Raw genomic sequence first — 23,716 nt, forward strand, 5'->3', positions numbered from 1 at the left:
ATTGAATGTAAATTTTACATTAAAAGAAAAAAATGTGAATAGATTAGATAAACAATATGCATGCTAAAGTATTTAGGAAGAAGAGTACTGATGTCTGCAATTTATTTTGAAATGCATCAAAAAAGATGAATTAATGGATAGAGGATAGATAGATGGATAGATAAGTGATAGAGCAAATGCAGTAAGACATTACTGGTAGAATCTATGTGGTGAGTATAAGGTGTTCATTTTAAAGAAGAGAGCACAAGTCATTTTTAATCTTGAGAGAGAAAGGGAGACCTGGGCATGAGCCACCCACTTCTCTAACTTACCCACAGCCATGTAGTGGGCATCAAAGCCTGTGAATCGCTCCTCGTTGGAGAAATCTGAGCGGAACGTGATAGACATGAAGGAGCCAGGGGAGAGGACCACTTCCTGGCCAGGGGTCTGTTCTGTGTCTGTGGTCTCCCTGCCACAGAAGGTTGCCAGCACCTGGTCTTCAGTTTCTACCTTTAGGGTCAAAGAGAAAGGGAACAAGATGAGCAGCTTCCCAAATTAGCTTCTCTGCTGGTCTCCAGGAGAAAAGACGGAGGGGCTGCCCACAAGTAGACCAGGCAGCCTGGGAAAGCCAGAGAAAGGGGTTTAGGGATTCTGGGATTTGAGGAAAGACACATTACAGGTTAAGTCAATGTGGCCGTCCAGCCACTGTTTCACTCATTTTGCTTAGGTCCATCAGAAGTAGCTTGACATTTGTCATTCCTGTTGACAACAAAATGGCTTATTTGTTAAAAATAACTCAATGTTAAAATAAATAGATTTTAACATTGGATAATAGAATAAATAAATAAGAAGAGCTAGATAATCTCACAGATTCTATATGCAACAGGAACTTACATTGCCAGGAAAAGAAAGTTTATACACAATATAAGTCATTCATTGAACATTCAGTGTGTGCCTGCCACAGAGCAAAGCGTGGGGTGGGGATGATGGGAGATGAGTAAGACACAGAGCTGTCACAGGGAGGCAGTGTTCAGGGGGAGGAAAACAGAGACAGAGCTATCATACAGTGTGACAAGTGTCTCATTGCGGATGCGCTCAGAGAGAGGTGAAGGATCCCCGTTAGAATGTATGCTGCAAGAGAGTGAGACTTTAATTAATTACTTGTTTATTGATATATCTGAGCTTTATTTATAAAATGATACAATATCTGTATCAGAAATGGAAGTTTTAAAAAAATTGCATATTTTTTTTTTTTTTTTAAAACAAAGCAATCCCTCCAGAACATTCTTTTTTTTTTTTTTTTAATTAACTAATCTATTTATTCATGGCTGCGCTGGGTCCTCGCCTCTGCGCGAGGGCCCCCTCCAGCTGCGGCGAGCGGGGGCCACTCCTCATCGCGGCGCGCGGGCCTCTCACCATCACGGCCTCTCCCGTTGCGGAGCACGGGCTCCAGACGCGCAGGCTCAGTAATCGTGGCTCACGGGCCCAGCCGCTCCGCGGCACGCGGGATCCTCCCAGACCAGGGCCCGAACACGTGTCCCCCGCATTGGCAGGCAGACCCCCAACCACTGCGCCACCAGGGAAGCCCTATGCTTTTTATTTATTATTATTTTTATTGAAGTATAGTTGCTTAATAACGTGTTATTTTCAGGTGTGCAACAAAGTGATTCAGTTATACATATATATGCATCTATTCTTTTTCAGATTCTTTTCTTTATAGATGTATCTTCAGTGCATGGTGCAGGACCTAGAACATAGCAGTTACCCAATAAATATTTGTCATTAAGAACTAAAAGTGCAAGACCTATTCTGAGAACAATGAGATGCCAAGGTGACTGTGGGGATTGTAGGAGGAGATATATTTGGAGGAATAAGTTGAAACTAGATTACAGTTGACCTTGAATGACATAATAACAAGTGACTCAATTCTGTGAGTAAAGGGAAGACGTAATCAGGACTGTATTTAATAGGTAGTCTTAATAATACAGAAACTACTGGAGTCACCCAGAAATAGTTGCATTTGTGTTAAGACTCAGATGCAAATATTGCCTATTTGCTAAAGAATTCTCTACTTTGCAAGAGTCTGAGGCCCTGGGTAAATTCAGAGACCCAAGGAGAGATTCTAAACTGATTGCCTAAAGCAGAATTTGTGTGTTTGGTTTGGGAAGCACAGTGTTGGAGCTGGTTGGTATATTTATTTGACTACCAATACTTGGCCTACCTACCACTCTATCATTTACACCTACCGTGATCCTTTTAAGGTAGTGTTTCTGTTTGCAACCTCTAGATTGGTATTTTAACCAAGATGCATGAGAAAAATCTCTGACCAAGAATGATTTCTGCTGCCTTTCAAAGTCAAAGGAAAGTTCTCAAAGGCTGCCTATCTCTAGTAGCTTCTAATGAATTCATTGTTTTGTTCATTATCTTAGTATGTCAGAAGTATCTTAACATTTGACACTTCTGTTTTGAAACTAATGATTTATTTATTTAAAATAAGTGGGAGTTTTAAAGAAAAACAATTTGCCCTGGCAACAAAACACAAGGACAATTAATCACTAACTTTGGGAACTGAAGTGTAAACAGAAGATGAGATCATAGCTTTGCTATTTTTTCCTCTTCTCTGCAGATACTAGCCCAACTCACACCAGCCTTATTGCTATAGAATGTGCCTATCTGCACACAGCTGAAATGTCACTTCCTTGAACATCACAGCTGGTTTGCTGTTTTGATGATCTGAGTTTTCCAGGTAGCTGAAGTTTTTACCTAGCTATGATTAAAAAAAATTTTTCGGGGGTAGGGGGGTGTAATGCTTTTTAAGTGCTTTATTCAAATCCCTGCTTTGTCAGGTAAAACATGCTAATCCTTCTTGGTGATCCAGGGACATTGTGATGAACATCAACTATCTTAGGGATATTGAGTTATGTAATGTTGCTTGCCCTGCTTTGAAGGTCCCCAGACTATTATGCCTTTGCAATTCTCATGTCTTCTTTATGTAATGTTTTATTCACTGTTTTAAAATCAGTTTATTAGCTGAAATATGTTGTAGAATAGAAACCAGTTAAGCTGCTATCATTAAACTTAATAAAAATAAGACGACATAGATTTAGAGTGAGGGCCTGGGAGAAGGCTTCTTCTGTGAGTAACTGCATGAGCTAGAGTGCACTATCTTGGTGACCTCTGCTTTGGAGTGTATGGACCTGGCATTTAGAGGTCCTGAGCCCTATTCCTGACTCCACCATAAACTGTTATATGGCTGACTCCTGTAGCTCTCAGTTATCCACCTGGTAAACTAGGGGTTTCAACTCGCTGAGCTCTACACTCTCTTCCAGTCCTGACATACTAGTATTCTAACAAGTCATCATACCCATACATTAAATGAACCAACTAGAGGATGGTGAGCAGGAATTTCAACACACAGATTGCTTCCTGCTGAAGAACTTGATGAACTTGAACTTGTTTGTGGTCTATAACCATGTGATACAGAATCAATTACTAATGAAGAGTCATGCCTTGAGCATTAACACTTCCAGGCACAGCAGCCTCCTTCCTAATTCGGTATTCCCAAGGTCTCTGGGGTTCTATAGTAGCTGCAGCATGGACACTTTCAAGTGAAATCAGCCAGATATAATTTGGATTATGGAGAGACCTAATTAAAGTCTGTGATAAACAACCTCCCTCCTTGTAACTTCCAGGCTTAAGGACCGTTAATGATGGCAGGTAAACGATCATCACCTGCAGAGCCTCACTATTCCAGAGGACAGGTAAGCATGCCCCAGCTGAGACCCATGGGGAAATCTGAGCCAGATATACCTTTAGAAGCAGGGAAGAAAAGGCCCCAGGGCCCTGGGAATTCAGCCGGCAGCTCCGAATAGAGTCCTGGAATATCAGAGCATGGAAGGAGGGACCCTTAAGAGCTGTTTCAATCCCCATCCTTCTAGAGGAAACTGAGGTCCAGAGAGGGGCAGTGACTTGCTCAAGAGTAGAGAGATAATCATGATTTCCTGATACCTGTTTTGTTTTTGGAACTGTTTTGACCCTGGAGAAAGGAACCCACCAACCCAGAGAGTGCAAGGCAAAAGACATAGGCACTTTGCCAAACAACTTTTCTGGCTCAAGGGCCTCTTGAAACTTTATCTTGGGTGCATGGACTGTCGCCCAGAGAGGATGTGGCTCAGTGACAGCTCTGGCCATAACCTAAACAGAGGGGTCACTGGCCCTACTTAATATCTTCAGCCCTTGCTATGATTGTAAAATTCTACAAAAACCATTGACTTCTGAGTACAGATGGAGGATTGAGCTCTGGCTTCTGTTCAGACTATCCCATTTCTAGGGTCATCGTATTAACATGATGGAGGGAAATACCTTATCAAATGAAAACACAAAATTCGTAATAATAGAGAACCATCTGGCTGGGGATCACAGACTCTTCATTTTTCTACTTCTTATTATGGGCAGCCATGTCCTTTCAGACTATTGTGATTTAGGGCACCAACACATGGATGCATGTCCTCAACTTGCTTTCTTTCAACTCAACTCAGCAAATATTTATATAGCAAGTTCTGTCTGCATTATAATGTGAAGGATGTCAAAAATTACTTATTTGTTGCACGTGCTTAATAAGGAAGTCCCCTGCCTCTGGGAATGTAAAATTTAGTAGGAGAATAAGTACTCAAATGTGTATGTGTTAGGGAATCACCAGATTGTAGTTATTGCAATGAAAGCTAGGAAGCCCCTGGGCTTATAAGATGGGAAAATATTGCATCCAGCTGAGAGGTATCAGAGAACACTTAAGAAGAAGAAAATGTTCTTTGATCTGGGGACTGAAAGGTGAGTAGAATTTAGGCAGGTAGAAATAGTAGGTGGAGGGTTTGGGGGGCAAAGGGGAGGACATCTAGGCAGAGGGAACAGCGAAGTCCCGGGGGCATTAGGAGTCTCAACTGCCCCTCCCTTCCCACCACCACCTAGGAAAGGGGTTCTATTGATGTAGGAAAGGGGTTCTATTGATGTAGGAAAGGGGTTCTATTGAGGACAGGGAGCAGGGGAGAGAGATCTAAGGAAAAGAAGCCAAAGCCTGTTTTCTATGAATTTTCTACCTTAGTAGAAACAGCACAAACCTCCTAGGCAAAGCTAAGGCAGAGCAGCAGAAAACTTGGTCAAATTTCTGTGGGAGGACAGCTATGGCTGCTTTCCACATGTCCATAAGGTTATCTCACCAGAGCTTAACAAATACACTGACAGCCACCCAATGAGAAACTTGAAGCCCAGATGATTTAAATGAATCAAGCAAGGTCATTTTCTAGTGAGTGGTGGCTTCAGGTTCACAATGCAGCATCCTGATTCCCTAGTCAATAATGCTCATGCTTCTTTAAGACATGAGGCAAACAAAAAATGCTGTCCTCTACTGTATGATATCACTTATATGAGGAATCTAAAAAATAATATGAACTAGTGAATATAACAAAAAAGAAACAGGCTCACAGACACAGAGAACAAACTAGTGGTTACCAGTAGGGAGAGGGAAGGGGGGGCAACATAGGAGTAGGGGATTAAGAGGTACAAACTATTATGTATAAATAAATAAGCTACAAGGATATATGTACAGCACAGGGAATATAGCCAATCTTTTACAATAACTATAAATGGATTTTAACCTTTAAAAATTGTGAATCACTGTGTTGTACACCTGTAACTTATATGATATTGTACATCAACTATAGCTCAATTAAAAAAAACAAAGAGGCCGTCCTATAAGCCCAAATGCCTGAGAGCTTTGCTTGTCGATGTCCCCAAGCTTCATCCTGGATCCCCACTGACATCTTCTCTGGGCCCTTGAAGAGCTTTTCAGATTTAATTTAGGCAGACATTCAGGGAGTGTGCTGAATTGTCCTGCTGTCAATTTAGTTAACCTGGGAACCATGTTCCCCAGAATCTCCTTCTCTCTATAGTTCCAGGTTACTGTTGGCCAAAAGAGGAACTTGTGTGAGTTTGGAAGGCAATAGTCCTTACTCTCTGGAGGTTGTTTTATGATCAGATACAGAGATGGACAGATGTAGATGTGCCAATAGGTTCTAATTGTCTTCACTCTCCTCCTCTCTGCACCCAGCTCTTCTTTCCTGCTTCTGGCTCTGATGACTAACAGTGGCCCAGGCCCACCAGAGGCTTGCAGGTGTCCCCACAGATGTACTAGCTGCTCAGAGCCAACAGCTTCTCATAGACTTCTCTCCATGAGCTCCCCCTTCATGGCCCAACTTTGGCTTCTTCAATAGGCTTGAATTCTCAGATTTCTCTGCAGATGCCAATATTTCCACCCATGCCAGGGCTTCACGAAAATGGGTAAGTGAACTGTCTGTGGTCCTCCAACTCTCTGTCTATGAGAAGCTGGGATCTTTACTTTCCTAGCCTCTCCTATAATTACATGAGTTCTAATGCCCATAAATAGCTGTTATCTCACAATACTCACAGAGGCTCTGCTTTTCTGACTGAACTCTGACTGATACAGACTGGAGCCACAGGAATGACCTCAGGGAAATCCAGCAAAAGGACCATCCTGCCAAGTCTAGCCTAAACTTCTGACCACAGAATCATGAGCAAATAAAATGGATATTGTTTTGGCTACTAAATTTTGGAGTGGTTTGTTACACAGCACTAGACATGTTATAGGGAGTAAGGAAGTAATCTGGGACAAAGAGAGACACTGACCTTTGTGAACTGAAATTTTGAGAATTACAGTCTCATGGGGTCTTAGGGCCTTGAAAGTTACCTCATTTAACCTCTTATTTTTCTACCACACCCTTGAAAAATTCACACCACCTTTTCACGATCAGTTGCTGAGATGAGAAACTCACTACCTTCCAAGATAGATGAGGCCATTTTGGATTATCTTTGGCTTAGAAAGTTCTTCCTTGGCCCCATATCTGGGAATATAATTTAGGGGAAGATATTCCAATTGTGGAAAAAACTTATGAACAATGATGTTTCTAGCAGTTATATATAATAATAGAAAACTGGAAACAATGTAAATACCCAATTCTAGGGGAACTGTTGCATTAGCATTAGCTTAGTTAAGCAGCTATTAATTATTGCATTAGTGGAGAATTTTCAGTGATCTGGAAACATTCTTAGTAGGTTATACTAAGTGAAAAAGCAGGACAAATTGTATATTCGATGTAATTATAACTATGTTGAAAGTATACATTGAAAATAAAAAGTGGAAGGAATTAGAGCAAACAACAATGGCTAGTGAAATGATAGGTAATTTTTCTTTTTCCTGTTTTTATATTTTAAAAGTATTTTAAAAAGAAATTTGGGCCCACAGCTACTTCCCTCTAGCTTCTACCGAATGGCATAAAATCAGTTGGTTCAGGTCAACCAACAAAGGGAGCACACAGGTGGGGCAGCTGAACCAGCCTGGAAGTTCAGGGTTGGTTTCCAGTCTCTCCATCTCTTATAACAACCTGAGTCTTCCCTTCCTCATGGTCATGTATGGAGACCCCTCATCAATCTCTCACTTCCTTCTCTCATTTTTTTCTAGCCCTTGGGTCCCAACAAAGCTGAAAAAGAGGTGAAAATTTTTGCTTTAATTCCACACAAACAATACGGTGAAAAATAAAATTCTGAGAAAACAATCAAGAAACTCGGAACAACTAAAATTCACATATGGCAGTACATGGCAGGGAGGGTCTCATGTCAGGGAACAGTTTTTGTGATTGTCAAGTCCAAGAGGGACCCAGAGGATGGGGTGTAAGTGGAGGTATGAGGGGAGATAGAAGAGATCCTTGGTGTGAAATTCATGAAGACTTTAGGGGAAAGAAGAGGAGAGGGAGAGAGGCGGCATGGAGGATTGAACATTTAAGAATGTCTGTGATAAGAACATCTCTGCCCTTTTTTGGTTCTCAAGAGGGTGAGTCAAACTGTGAATTGCTTTCAATTGTGTAAGTTTTCTGTTTTTTTGGATGTAACCCTTTACTGAGACTGGATCATGTGGGATCTCATCTTTATATAAGTTGCACATGAGTCTTCACCAATTAGTAGATGTTAGGAAAATTATTTAAATTCTCTGTGTTTTAGGTTAAATTGTATTCCCTAAAAGATATGCTCAAGTCCTAACTCTTGGACTTGACTTTATATGGAAATAGTTCTTTGCCTATGAAATTATGTTAAGATGACATCATACTGGATTAGGGTGGACCTTAACCCAATGACTGGTGTCCTTATAAGAAATGGGAAACTTGGACACAGAGACATACACAGAGGGAAGTGTGAAGACAGAGGCAGAGACTGGAGATATGCGGCCGTAGCCAGGAATGCCAGGGACTGGCAACAACCACCAGGCAGCTAGAAGAGGCAAGGAAGGATCCTTCCGTAGAGCCTTCAGAGGAAGCATGGCCCCACCGACACCTTGATTTCAGACTTCTGGCCTCCAGAACTGTGACAGAAGAAACTGCTGTCATAAACCACCAGGTTAATGGCAATCTGTTATGGCAGCCCTAGGAATTGAATACACTCTGTATATAGGTTTTTCTCATTTGTAAAATAGTGAAAATAATAGTATTTATAAATCATAGGACTTTGTGAACATGACATGAGTTAATATATGTAAAATATTTAGAAAGTTACCTGAAATATAGTCAGCACTCAGTAAATCAGTGAGAAAAACAGGACCACTGAGATTCAGCCAACTGAGGTGACACCTTTCTGGACTCCCAGCTAAGTGGGGCATAGGTAATATCACATATTTGAAGAAGAATTAAGAGACTGAAACCGTCCCTGGATACCCTCTTGTTTCCTGGTTCCACTCTTTCATTCCTAATCTCACTGGGGGCATCAGCACAGACATCTCTTTTTATGAGTCCCCCAGATCCGAGGCTGATGGGGCAGGCAGGGAACCTAGGGAGACCTTGCAACCTGGCCTCCTCATTTGGCAGGTGGCATCTTAGGTCCCTTTGGCTCTCTGAACTTTACAAGCCTCCTATCAGTCCTGGGAGGTGGGTGACATGGAAAAGGTAGTATCCTAATTTTATAAGAGAGGACCAGAGTAATTTAAGGGATCTCTGAAAGCTTCCATCCACAAGAGAATAATATCAAGTCCAGGAATCCCTTTACTTTCCTGTGTTTCAAAGGATTTCTCTAGGTGTGTGAATTTAGGCCAATGATTCAGTGACAGCCCTGGGCCCAGGACCCCTGCCTCACAAGTGAGTGCTCTGTGCTCCTGTGGTCGCCTTCACCGCAAGTCTGTCACCCTCCAGGGACTAGGCCAGGGGTTAACAGCTCAAATTGCTACTTTATCCAGGTGCCCAAACCGCAGTTAAAGATCATGAGAAGGAGCAAAGTAAAGGTACCAGATGCCAGACAAGAACCTGGGTCTAGAAAAAAAGGAGACGTGTGTGTGTGTGTGTGTGTGTGTGTGTGTGTGTGTGTATGTGCGTATTGCATTTCAGAAGCTCTTGAAAGCCATGTAAGTAAAAATAGCACAGCTGGTGGGGTTAAGACTCAAGTTGGCCACATTTGTGAGGGGCTGCAGGTTGTTGCTTCAGTCCTGGATCAAGTCATTTGGCCATAAAATAATAATGATGATAATAATAATAATAACAATAACAATTGTAGTAGTAGTGGTAGTAATAGTAATAATTCCCACTCCCCCGCCATGTGGAATTTCCAGTTGACAAGGTGTTTTCACCGTCTTTATTTTATTTGCTTCTGATGGCAGTCTTGTAATGAATGCACTTCAGGTAGACATTGTGATTCCCCCGACCAGAGAGGTGACATGAATTTCCAAGGTCACATAGCCTAGGAGTAGCTGACCTGAGATAAAAATCCAGATGTTCTGACTTCCAGCCTTGTTCAGTAACTGGAATTACAAGACCACAGAAGGTCAGAGATAGAAAGGACATTAAAGGCTACCTATCATTTTCCTCTCTTAGATGGGGAAACTGAGGCTCAGAGAAGTGAAGTAACTGGTTGAAAGTCACATGGCCAGATAATGGCAGAGCCACCATCAGGGCCCAGATATACTGATAGTCCCAGCAAAGTGTTCTTATACATTTGTTAGTCAGAGTAAAAACCTCCTAACAGAGCTGGGTAAGCCCCTAGGAAGGTATGTATCGTGTGCATGCAAATGCTAGACGCCATTAGCAGTGTGAGGACCTGAGACCCAGCTGGCAGGTGTTAGAGTCCCCGCATGCCTCTGCTACCAGGAGGATTGCCCAGTCGCTAGGAGGGCTCCGGGCAGAAAGGGAGATGGTCTCTAGGCAGCAGAGCACAGGGAGAAGAAAGAGCTGGCTGGGGAGGGGTGGCCGCGAGCTTGGGAAGCAAGCATCCCGCAGGTGGGAAACTGGAGGCGCCTGGCATCTCAGTGCGGCAGGGCTGGCGGGTGTGGGTGGGAGCGTCTGGGAAGCATGGCTGGGAAGGGGGGCCAGGAAGGACTTTACTCTCATTGGCCCGTGAATGGCTTAGACTCCCCATCCACCCCTTCTGTGACTTCAGAGCCAGGCCCATTCACATGCAAATACCCTGTGGGACCGGGAAGCTGAGCCCCAAAAGGTTCAGGACAGGAAAATAGCCTGGGGACAGGCAAAAACAAAGCCTTGTTGTGTTCTTCTCCTGCAGAGGCAGCCTGGCTCCAGGTCAGTCACAGTCAGCACTGGGGTGAAAGCAGTGATTAAGTAAGTGCTGAGCGGAGAGAAGGGACCCGCCACAGGCCAGCGTCTCCAGGCACTTTCCAGGAATGTGCAAGCCGGTATGTCCCTCCGCTGCTGCCCAGGACCCTGCCCGCCCCAGCCCAAATGCACATCCTCAAATCTTGGAAAATTTTCAAGAGAGCTAGAATAGGGACCAAAAGACCTGACTTCTGGTCACCGCCCTGCCACTCACATGTGTCACTTTAACCTCCCCAGGCACTGGTGCCCTGGAGCTGGCTCTTACCAACTTACAGGGGCCAGCTGTCAACTTTTCAGGGATTTTTGCGATGCTGTTGTTAAACACAGCCATCGTGAAAAACTGTTTCATAAATTTACAATTAAATAAATTATATTAAAAAGAAATAAATTATATAAAAACTCATCATCTCCTAACTATTCTATCATTTTACTATTATCTCAGCACTTGAGTTTACTAATGTCTAGAATATCCGAGTGGTGAATAGAGAGCTACCGAGGTATCTCTTCTCTGCCCTCCCAACCCATCCCCCAGTCCAGACCAGGTTGTTGATCATTGATAAGTGCACCACTGGGTTCAGCCTCAGTTTTCACAAACATACTAGGTGGACCTTAATTCTATCCTCTAAGAGTCAGGAGGTCAAATGACACATGGGTGGGAAAGCAGCTTGTAAAGTCTGCCATTGCCTGTGAGCATTAGCAGGGACCCTATTTCCCAGGCCCCCTGGTGATGGGGCTCCCACCTGTACCTCTGTCTTCATCTCCCATCCCTGTCCCTCCTGCTCCAGCCACACTGCCATCCTTGCTGTTCTTCAAACACACCAGGCACTTTCCCACTAAGGTCTTGGCTGTTCTTTCTGATTGGGATGCTTTTCCCCAGAAAGCCACATGGCTGACTTTCTCAACTTCTTCAAGTCTTTGCCCAAATGTCACCCTTTCAATAAGGACCACCTTGATCAACATATTTCAGTGTTAACATGCACCCCACCTCATGTGGACACTCTTTACCCTGCTCTGTTTCACTTATTTGCCTATCACCTTACTACTCATTATATAACTAACCTGTGGATTGTGTTTAGTGTTTATTGTCTGTTCCCCCCAGTGTCATGTAAGCACCCAGCCGACGGGCATTTCTGTCTTGATTACCGCTATACCCCAAGCTCTAGTAAATGGTAGGCATTCAATGAATATTTGTTGAATAAATGAATACCTCCCCTTCCCTACTTTTTCTCCTATGAGCACATCAAAGCAAATTCAAGCCCTGCTTTTTACCAAGGTGTGTCTGAGCGCGGCCTGTGTACACATAAGCACACAGATTTGCACACCGGGGCGCCTATTCCCCAAAGCACTCCCACCTCACACTCACCCACACTTGCCCCAGAGCCTGTGCTCTGCCCCAGTGCTGGGGACCTTCCTTCTGTTTTCCATCACCCCAGAGCCTGTGCTGTTTGTACTTCCTTCATAAAATAAGCTTTTGTCACACTTTTTCTGAAGCTCATTTTCACTTCCTGATTCTTCTGAATCAGCTAGAATGGATTTGGAAACCTGGTATCTCTGGAGTGAAGAATTCCACTAGGGAATACAATTGAAATTCATGAGAAACATTTACCCATTCCTCTTTTCCTTCAGGGGCAAGGCCTCCTGTCTACTCCCAGAGAATGAACAGAGCTTCGGCAGTAGTTGAAGGTCGAGGGCATGTTCAGAGTAAACACAGAGCAATGCACAGAAATTAGGAGCCGGGGGTCAGAGGAGTCAGTCTTGGAGCAGGGCCATGGGAGGGACTTATCTGTCAATTACACAGCAGGATGCAGACTGACCCGACGAGGCCTGGGAAGGGAGCATCAGGGCTGGAAGGGCTTAGCCAGTCCAATTTCCTCATTGGGCAGATGGAGAAACTGAGGCCCAGAGCAGACAGGTGACTTGCCCAATGTCTCAACAGGAGTCAGTGGCTGATCTCTAGACCAGAGCCCTTTCCTTTATGCTTACCACCAGGAGATTTTTGCTTTTTCCTGTTCTGCCCCCAGGGCTGTGCTCACTACTAGAAATAAACACAGACATAGGCCCTGAACTCCTGGGGCTGACAGTCTAGTGCAATGTCCTTGAGTTCACCATTAGACTTGTGTACCACAAACAGATAAATTGAGCACTTTCCCAACCTTCATAGCTCAGACTCCATTTTTATTATTTTTGTAAAATTTTTTTTTTCTCTCAAAGTCAGAATAAAAGAGTAAGTTCTTTAACAAAATCTAGACAACACAGGGACCCTCAAGGTCCTTCAGTTTTACAAGATTTTACTAAATTTCTCTTATAGCCAGGAAGCATATCAAAATCCTGAAATCCCTACCAGGATAAAACTTGTTCTGAGAAGGGCCAAATGGAGAAACACAATCATGACTTAGGAGTAAGGAGACCAAGGATTGAGACTTGGATTTGCTCTAAAGCCCTGGACAAATGCACTTAAGCTCTTGATGCTCAGCGTCCTTTCCTGTAAATTAGGTGCAGTAATCCCAGCTCTCCCTAGTCCATGAGAATCAAAGGAGGCAATAGATCAGAAAGTGCCAAGACCTTGGGTTACAACAAATGAATACACAGGAGAAATAAACAACCTCTTGCATTTGATTAGCCCTTTCAGAGTACTTTTCCATAAATTGCCTGAAAAACTGAGTGATATGTGCAAGGTCACAGACAGCCAGTTAGTGGTAAAGTCAGAGCAGATGAGAAAACTGACACTCATTGAGCATCTGGTGATACCAGCAGGCACTTTAGTGCTCACACCCTTGCCATCATTACCACTATAATAATGCTTACTGAACTAATTACATAGGTGTTGGACGTATGTCAATATAGCATTTACCTCACTTGACATTCACAATAAGCCCAAGAGATAGGCATTACTGTTATCCCTATTTTACAATAAATAGTGGAGGCAGGACCTGACTCTAGGTCTGAGTGGCTCTAGAGCCTGAAATCCAAACCATTGAACATGTTTGCCTTTTGCAGTACTGATTCCACTCATAGCCATCATTTCATTTAAACCCTTGCATAAACTGCAAGGAAGTCTTTATCATTGAGTATCATTGAGTCTTTTTTTTTTTTTTTTGGTACCAATCACAAAACCGATGCTTAGGTAGATCAAGGAGCTTAGGGAGATCAAGAAGTTTAGGGAATTACACTGTTAAATTCCTCTTTACCCTTCAAGACTTATCTCAAACATTAACTATTTCCAAAGCTTTTCTTGAACACACAGAAAGGATCACTCCACAACTTACATACTGCCCTATACTCTTGTGTTACTCTGCTCAGCTTTAGCTTATTAATTATATACTTGTCTTATGACACACTATGAAATCATGAGTTCTTGGAGGGCAGGTACTGTCTTACCCATCTTCATGAGGCCTGTCTTTGGTGCAGTGTCCAGCTTATGGTAGATATTCAATAAAATTCTTGGACTTCATTCCATAGACAGTGGAGAACCACTGAAAGGTTTTGAGAGTTGCACAATCAAAGCAATGTTTAAGAAGATCTCTCTGGACACATGTAGAGGGTGGACTGGTTGGGGAGAGACCCACAGCTGGTAGACATTTAGGATGGTATTGCAATAAACTAGGTGAGAGGAATAAGAACTGGAACTAAAGGGTTAAAGTGGAGAGAATGGAAGAAATGTTGACTGTATCAAGAATATTGAGTTAAGAGGAGAAAAGTGGTGTTATGTCATATGAGCATTTAACAGATGCCAGTTGAGCTATATGCACTCAATAAAAGAAGGGAAAAGAGAGAAAGAGAAAAAAGCCAAATGCAGGTTTTTATTATCTCCTTTTCCAGTGAACAGATACCATGAAGTGAACTTGAAAATAAGATGTGTGAATCTGCTGTTCCCTTGGTGGTTCTGGTTTCTGAGTACCTTTTTCAGTAACTATAGCTCCAGGGCTCATTTCTCAGCACAAGTCAAACTACTTCATCTGATGCTCAACTAAAGGAACTATATAATTTGTTGCATTTCTGGGAAAAAAGTCTCTTCTGGACATTCTAAAAGACAGTGCTCTACTATATTTAAGACAGTAAGTTTGACTATAGACAATATTTGCCTTACATTACACTTAAAAACCTAAGCATCCATAAGATGGGGGACTCCACTGTCACTTAATGTTTTTAAAAGAAGAAAAGAAAAGGCTGAGAGTTTTGAGATATAAATTCTGGTCCCAGTGTGACCTTGGCCAATGAATTGCCCTTTCCAGGGCTTGAGCATGATGATCATGAAGTTGAAACATGATTCCTGAGGTCTTAGATACATAGAATATCAGGGCTAGGTGGACCTTAGAGAACATCTGGTTCAACTCCCTGTATTTGAGAGAGGAGGAAAGAGTCCACTCTAAAAGCAATCACTTGCCCAGGGTTACTTAGTTAGTAGAGAATGGCCACAAGAATCTAGGCCTCCAGTTTCCTGGCCAGTGTCTGTGCTCTGCCCCTCGCCTACAGCATTAACCAGCTGTGATTCGTATGTCTCATCTGTGCACTGTAGGAATCCACACATTGCAGCCACATTCCAAGGAAGCAAATCCTGTCGTGCAGATGTGCATGTGCCTTGAAGACCAAAGACTGCGGGAAGTCAGGCTGGAGAGGAATTTTCATAAAATGAGAGCATCCAGACCACAGCCTTGGGGTCCTGCCCTTCTTCAAGCTGCTGATGTGCAGTGTCAGCAATTCCGTCATCATCGCCCTGATGGGCCAGGGTGGGAAGGGCAGTCTGTGGACTGGGGCTGGGCTGAAAGGATTCCTGTGAACTGGACGGTCCTTTAAACCCACTCCCAGGCCTGCCAGGGGAATTCAGTCACAGAGTGAAAGAGACTCAAAACAGGGGATATTATCCCATCAGACGGAAATGAGTGATATTCCAAGTTCCTTGGAAAAGGACAGCACTGGCATGATATATTTACAAGTTTTCTTCAAATGACATGTCACTAAGGCAACTCCAGCAGACTATAGTCTCTTAATGGAGTGCTTATGGCCACGGAACTTCAAGAAGTGGCCGCTGTAACATATTATTACCGTTTTCTGGCATTATCCTAACTAGGATAATGAGGGTTTGGGGGGGGGTCATCTGGAAAGCTCTGGCAAGGAGAATGAAGATTAAAATTCTGGAATTTAAGAGACCTTAGGGATCATCTCATTCTACTCCTCATGGAACAGATGAAAAGACAGAATTTTGTAGAGGGGTATTGACTTATCCAAGGGTGACAAGGCTGGCATGCTCATGCTTCATTCAGATGAAAAGGGAAGAGCCTCCTTCTCATTCATAGCCAGGAAAGCCACATATTCTGGGGGTGGAGGGTTAGGGAGAGAACACAATTAGAAAAAGTCAACGGGTTTTGACTATATGTTGAAGGCTTCTGGGTTTTAGGGTTCACAGGCGAGAGTACTAGTCTTGTCCCTGAATTGGGAACTTAAGGAGTATTCAAGCTGTAATTCCTGCAAGGTGTGACCTTCAGGGGGACCAAGAAGGTTGAGCGAGCAGAGTGAGCTTCTGAGCCACCTTCAACCCTAGCAGCCTCACTTCTGTTTCCTATATCAGGACTACTAGAAGATTTGTAAGAAGAAAATGTCCACTAGGGAGAAAATATATGAAAAACAACAATGACATGGGACTAGGTGGGTCTCCAGAGGGCCCCTGTGGCCTGACATCTTGTGAGTTCTTGAGTCCAGGAGGGGAACTCTGCCGGGCACGTGTGGGCAAGGACACAGGGCCTGTCTCCACGTGAGCACTAGTCATCAGCTGACCAGGGTGCAGCATCCTGTGAAGGAAGGCCTGCTCAGGCCCCATGGCTGCTAGAACCTCTGCAGGGAGGCCAATGCTAGTGCTGGGATGGCATTCTGGAAGGAAGTGAGCTGTGCAAGCCCAAGCAAAGTAATACCTCTCTGTCCAATATGTTAATCTCTTCTTCTAAAGGAACTGGAGAAATGTGTTGGAATCAGAGAAGCAAGGACTGTTGGGCACTTCAGGTAGGCAGCTCAGTCTCTGTGTTGCCTCACACAGACTGTTTCTTTGCTATGCTCAGAGGTCACAAGTCTAATTTTGGAGCAGAGAGAGTGCTAAAAGATTGTCTTTTCTACTCCAGATCATTTGGGAGTTAGTGGCAGATCTGGGACTAGAACAGGCATTTCCTGAATCCCAGTCAAGAAACCAGGATGACGCTGCCCTCCCAGAGGGCCGGGTCAGAAGAGGTCTTCACAGTCTATTGTTGTCCTTGAAAAGTATCATTTTTTTCCGCTACAAAATGTAGCTGATGTCAACTCTTTAATCTGCCTTGCCAGGAGACTCAATTTATTTGGGGGCAAAGGAATGAGTTAAATCCTCTATTGTGTGTTTATCATCTCGATAAAGGAGTCCTAACAAGGTCAAACCTGGCATCCATCTAAGTAAGAGGAAAACTTGTGAGAAATGATTGAATATGAATTGAGAGTGAATTCTTAGGGTGGAGGCAGGGAGGAATAATGAAAATAAGTCATTGTCACAGCTACAGAAAAAAATTCTAATTTCCGTGGTCTTGAGGCCTCAGCTACTAATAAAGGCAAATGTTTCCGCTGGCAAAATTTCTAGATGGTTGACATATTTGAAAGTAGAGAAAAAAGCAGTTAGGAAGTTCACATCTAGCCTTGTCTAAATCTATGGAACTTACTCTTCTATTAAGCCAGTGTTTGGTCATTTTCCTTCTGCTAAGTTCACTCTCCAACCTAAATATTTGAGGATACCATGGTTGTACGGCGAGCATTAGCTAGGGGAATGGGCTGGGGGATTCTGCTAACCTAATGTCCCCTACCCATAATGCATCTGGGATCCTGGAGTTTGGTTCTGCCAGAGGCTAGATTATGTGCTAGAAGACATAACTAACCTGTTTGTTAGAAATTTCAATTTAGGATGATGAACACTTAGGATCTTGGTGAATACTCCCTGCTTGATCCTTGCAAGTCTGAGAAGTTGGCTCCATTTTTAATGAATTTATAGAAACTGTATGTCAATCTAGATTACCAAGCCACATCATCTCTTAGAGCAACCAGTTTTACCTTTTCTCATTCTTTTTGTCAATCTTTTATTGTCGTTACTCTTTTTCATCTTGTGCAATGGCTATTTTTCTAGGCTCATCTCTCTTTTTAAGGGATTAGATTTTTGTGTCCTTAAATTCTCACAGTTTCTAGCACAGGACATTCAAAGATGGGCAGCATCACATAGAGAGAGCAATGGATCTCAAATGGGGAGATTTTGCTCCCCTGGGGATATTGGTAACTGCTGGAGACATTTTTGGTTGTCACAACTAGAGTGGGAGTGCTATTGGCATCTAATGAGTAGAAGCCAGAGATGCTGCTAAAGATCCTATAATTCACAAAACAGCTTTCTTCAGCAAATAATTGTTTGGCTCAAAATGTCAATAGTGCTAAAATTGAAAAACTGTGTCATGGAGCACCAATTTTAGAAAGTTTTCAGTCACATAAAATGTGCTTTAAATGGGATACTTGATGCATATCCAACATATATAATTAGCAACACCCACCATTTAAAATGAGTTAATCAGGGTAGGGGTTCACAGCCCCACTTACCAGGCCTCCGCCCCACCCCATCCCACTGTTCTTTTCGGCCCTTGCAGTATCCTAGGGCTCAGTGGAGTACAGCTTGTGAGCAGTCTGGTGGAGCCAAAAGAACATGGTATTGAAAGTCACAAGACATGGGTTTGGAATCTTGATCCATCACTTACTAGCTGTACAACGTTGGGTGAGTTGCTTCACCTTCTTGGGGTTGTTTCTTTGCCTGTAAATGGGATAGTAGTACCTGTCTCATAGGATTGTTTTAAAGGTTGAATGAGATTTTAAGTGTAAATCACCTTGTCAACTCACTTCTTTGTTGTTGATCAAACATTCTGGTAAATACAAGGTTAACTCTTGTTGAATTACAGGCTGTGGAAAAATGAGACTATACTAATACCAAAAATATAGAAAGCCTACTCTAGAGTGGTTTGATGAGAACTTCTTCCAGGAAGCCAGAGAGAGCTTATAAAGTAGGTTCTTAGGTCTCCACATCTTTTTGAACCAGATACAACCTTAATAAGTGTCATCTCTCAGAAGTACTTTAACATTTCTTAGCTCCACTTTTAAAAGAGAACAGCTTCCCACCCATGGCATTGTTTGTGGGCTCTCCTTAAATTCTGGGAAATGTTGTTTTGATGTTGTAATCATTTTCTGCTCCTCTTCCATTTGTTTTTTACATCCATCTGTGTAGTGACCCCCCACTGTTGCCCATACTCTTTGTTGATAAAATCCAAACTCTTTAGCATCATATTCAAGGCGCTTCAGAATCTCACCCCAATCCAACCTTCCAACTTCACCTCCTACTCTCCGCTGCGGCATACTCTACACTTCCCAAACACTTGATCATTACCTAGGGAACAGGGCAATGTTTTCTAATGCCTCAGCTTTGGATATAATGCTAGCTTACTCTGATTAATGCTGACTCTGGGGTCTCTGCCCTTTTCTGCTTGTTGAATTAAAGGTGACATTGGAAGCAGAGGTTAGTGGAAACGTTAAAGACTTTGAGATCAGAAAGGAAAAGGCAAGGTTGTGTCTGGCTGAGTCACACTTTGCCAGTTTCAGTTTCCCTCAAGGCCTTTTCTAGGTCTTCCTACTCAGCCTGCACCTAGCATGCCACCCCCAACCCTCCTTCATAATGTTATAACATTGTATGTCTCCCTCACTAGACTGCCAGCCTGGGTGGCAAACACAGCATCTAATTCATCTAAGCTCCTCAAACTCCCAGCAGATTCTCCCGTAGAGAATCTGGCCCAGTTAGGGAACATCAGGGGTCTCACCTTCACATAGTCGTATTCACAAAGGTAAGAGGATTCCAAGTTGAAGTGCATGAAGTAAAGCTTGATCCGAAATCCCTCTGGGACAGTGATATTCCACGTCACCTCTGAATCACTTGGATAAGAGTCTGGATAGCCAGGCGACTGAATCTGGCCAAACATATTGTTAAGCTCCACTATGTGGGCCAAAGCCTTCAACAAGGAGAAGCACAGAGCATGAGAGAGAAGGAGCCACCTGAAAGACATGAATGGATTCACTTACATTCACAGACACTGGTCCTTGCCATTTAGCTAAATCAACAGCCAGGAGACCAAGTTCCCAGCATGTCTCTGCCACTGACCTGCTGTAATTACTCCGTCCTTATGGGTCTTGCTTACCCAGCCTATAATACTGGAGGGGTAACTTGATTTTAAAGGTTGCCTCCAGGGGGCTTCCCTGGTGGCGCAGTGGTTGAGAATCTGCCCGCCAATGCAAGGGACATGGGTTCGAGCCCTGGTCTGGGAAGATCCCACGTGCCACAGAGCAACTAGGCCCGTGAGCCACAATTGCTGAGCCTGCGCGTCTGGAGCCTGTGCTCCGCAACAAGAGAGGCCGTGATAGTGAGAGGCCCGCGCACCGCGATGAAGAGTGGCCCCCGCTTGCTGCAACTAGAGAAAGCCCTCGCACAGAAACAAGACCCAACACAGCCATAAATAAATAAATAATACATAAATAAATAAATAAAGGTTGCTTCCAGTTGTGCTCTTTTTAAAGATTTGATAATAGTATTAAACTTTCCCAGAAAATACCATATTTGGGACTCCGAGGCATATCATTTTTTGGTTGAAAATATAAATTTCATAGTTAGGTAAAAGCTGATATCATTTCTTTAGCTCAGCTTCATTTAAGAATCATAAACTCTTGATTCAATTTTCTAAAAAGTAAGTAATAGTAACATGGTAATATTGAGATAAGACTTATACTCAATGATGGGATCTGTAGTACCTAAAACAAATTTAACAAAATCAATCAAGAAATGCAAAATTTTGAATTAAGAAGGAATGAGCAAAACAAGTTTTTTCCTTTTGGCAAGTGTTTTTATAAAAGGATCAAAAACATACAGTTTATTTCCAGCTGCAGGAATGAGAGATGATGGACTGTGAAAAGAGTTGCATAAGGGGCACGGGAAATTCAACAAAACTTGCAGAATACACCCAAAGTGGCTGATGCAATAATGAGGCAGAATGTCCAAGGCTTGTCAAAAACCTAATGGTCAGTATACAACACAACCAAGGCATCTAATAGATTGCTCCCCCTGTGAGACTCAAGGACCTTGAACTCAAACATCCCAAACCTGGCTCATCAACTTCTCCGTTAAATACTATGTGTTCTGCTTCCTATGTTTTGGGAACCCCTCTGCTTCTCTCCAGTCAATTAATTTAAATGTTCTTATCTGGACTGTTGCTATTGCATCCTAACTGATCTCCCTGGCCACCACTTCATACCATTCAGCAATCTTCCGCCAAATTTGATTTTCTAAAACACAGATGTGTCCACACTGCTCCACTGTGCCTGCAGGGCAAAGCATCTGCTACCGGGATGGCTGATAAGCTCTTTTTGATCTAGTGCTGATTTACCTGTCCAGCTTCATCTCATAGCAGCCATGCTGAGGCAGATCATTCTGGAAGCATGCCATGCCCATCCAGGCCTTGGTCCCATTGTACATGCCCTGCTCATTCCTCACCTGGTTGTCTTATTTATCCCCCACCATCCAGCTCAAAGCTTCCCAAGATACCACAGAGTATCCTTCACTCCAGACTCCAGCTCCCTGTACATGCTTCCAATTAGAGCACTGCTTTAGGCACAGCCCCTGAAGTTAGGTGTATTTGGGTTCAAATCCCAGTTCTCTTACTTACTGGCTGTGAAACCTTGGGTAATTAGTCTCTGAGCTCAGGTTTCCTCAAATGTAAAATGAAGATTATAATCTCTAATTTACAGAGCTCACATGAACATTGGAGATGATGTATGTGAAGGACCTAACATAAAGCCTGGTATATAACAGATGATGAATGAATGAACAAAAGCATGAAAGTGGGGTCAGAGTCTTATATAGCCTAAAAAATAACTTCTGGGAAATTATACCAGCGTCTTAAGACTAAGTTACAATTTGGCTAATCAGGAAGTTGTTTCTCCCCAAGCTGCCCCACCCTGCTCGTAAACAGATGCACATATGTTTATATATGCACACATATGAATTTTTGAGTGTGTAAACACAATGAGATAACTACAATGAGATTATCTAGCTGTCTTATATAATATTTACATAAAAGGTAAATACGTAAGTGCAAAATGGCCTAGAAGGGTGTCAGTAGGATATTAACAGTAGTTATCTCTGAAGTGGTAATATGAGTGTTTTTAATTTTACTTTTGTGTATATAAAATGTTCAGATGTGTCTAGAAGGGCCTTGTGCTATTTTTTCAATTAAAAAAAAATAGAGTTATTTAAATTTTTTCCAAGGCCTCTGCAATAGCAACATGTGAGATGCAACGAAGGAAACAAAATGTTTTAATCCAATTGCCAGGGTCAATATTTTTATAAACCAATCTGTGGAGGAGAGAGAAGGGAAGGCATAGGTCCAAGCTCTCCCGTGAACTAGTAGGAAAGCTTGAGTCTAGAAACTCTGGCTTGCAGGGCTCAGGCAGCCCCATTTTCAAGTGAGGAAATATACCGATGGTACCTGGGCTAGGAGTTCTGGTTCAGTTCCGCTTGGGGAGGGGAGAGCACTGGTCTTAGGTTGGAAGAGCTGGATTCAAGTCCAGACTTTGACTTTGTTTATCTGACCCATCTTGGGGAAGTCACGTAAGGTCTCCCTCTCAGTTTCTTCATTCTTTAATTGGTGATAATAATGACATCGCCCGGGGCTGCTATCAGAATACAGGAAGATTGGAAAATAAGTACTTTGTTAACTGTCCAGCCCTAGGCAAACATTAGATATGATTACTCCATCATGCTGCTTCCCGAAAAGCAGGGGTTAGGAATGAGCTTTGGATCCCCAACTGGACTTCCCTGCAATAGCAACACCCAGATTATGTAAGGCTGAATGGTCAACTTTCTCCACATCTGCTTTTTCCAGACCACATGGAGGAGACTCTGAGCTTCCTAATGCTGCTTCTGTCAAGGGCTGGCCCAGGCTAACGGCTCCATCTATCCTCAGAGGCCTAGGACCATGTGTAGTAGGCAACTGGTCATCGTGGGAGGAAGGCCTGTGAAGCTTTCTGTTCTATTTTGTTTGCATCTCAAAACAGTTTCAAACATATGAAACAAATCTCTCTTTTCACATAATAAGCCTGAGCATATGCTTGCTTGCTTGCTTTCAGGGCTGCAAATTAAAGAATGTAAGTGGCGGCTTTCATTTCCCATCACACTCTCTGAATGTTTTTGGCTTCTTATCCACCAGGCACCGGCTGTACAAATTCTGACACCTGCTATCTATTCTCCAACTAATCAAAAAGTTTAATTACATTTGCTTGAAATGTCAAAAGTAATATATAACGCCAGGAGTTCCTAAGCTCTACTGTAGGAGCAAGCTCTCAGGAATGCCTTAAAAAATGCCGGCATATATCCATGGTTGTGGAATGAGTAGCACTTTCTATCCTTTCCATTCACTCCTCACTTCAACCTACACTACACCAAGACTGTTTTGGGGTAGAAGAGTTGAAACGGACTATATAGATCCCTTTGACAACACCCTTACTTGACAGATGACGAAAAGGATACCCCAAGAGGTGACATGTCATGCCCAATACCGTATGGTGAATTAGCTTCAACAGAAGAAGGGAATAACAAAAGCTCACAGAGGATGCTGGGCCCATGCCCATATCATGCCCAGGCACCTGGCCAAAGTAATTAATCCTGTGAAAAATAATTTAAAAACCCGTAGCTTTATGTGAAAATTAAAAAAAAAAAAAAAACTAATACCAAAGCCCCTCCCCAGCAGATTTTAGTTTAATTGGTCTGGAGTGAGGCCTGGTCACTGACATTTTTTAAAGCACCATAGATGGTTCTAATGTGCAGCTAGGTTTGAGAGCCGCTGGTGTAGAATAATATACTTGGTTGAGAGTCTGGCAAAATATAGTAGAAAAACATCCTGAACTTGGAGCCTAAAGATCCAAATTTGGGTCTGGGCTTTTTCAAGATCATCAGTGTGGCTTTGGGCAAGTTGCTAAACTCTTTTATCCTCACTTCTCCATAAATC

At 42.9% G+C, this 23,716-nt stretch overlaps 1 protein-coding gene across 3 annotated transcripts in view; it reads right to left on the reverse strand.

Moving 5' to 3' along the window:
* MASP1 (MBL associated serine protease 1) overlaps positions 1–23,716 on the reverse strand; it is a 47,907-nt gene that overhangs the window by 22,088 nt on the left and 2,103 nt on the right. For 2 of the 3 annotated variants that reach the window (XM_068546429.1, XM_068546431.1), the window contains exons 2-3: positions 19,484–19,715; positions 312–489 (exon numbers count right to left, since the gene is read on the reverse strand). In XM_068546429.1, coding sequence (XP_068402530.1) covers positions 312–489; positions 19,484–19,715 — 410 coding nt within the window. The remainder of the gene's footprint in view (positions 1–311; positions 490–19,483; positions 19,716–23,716) is intronic. The other variant, XM_068546430.1, reaches the window with a different exon arrangement.

This window comes from Eschrichtius robustus, chromosome 6, assembly GCF_028021215.1.
Source record: "Eschrichtius robustus isolate mEscRob2 chromosome 6, mEscRob2.pri, whole genome shotgun sequence".
NCBI classification, from domain to species: Eukaryota; Metazoa; Chordata; class Mammalia; order Artiodactyla; family Eschrichtiidae; genus Eschrichtius; species Eschrichtius robustus.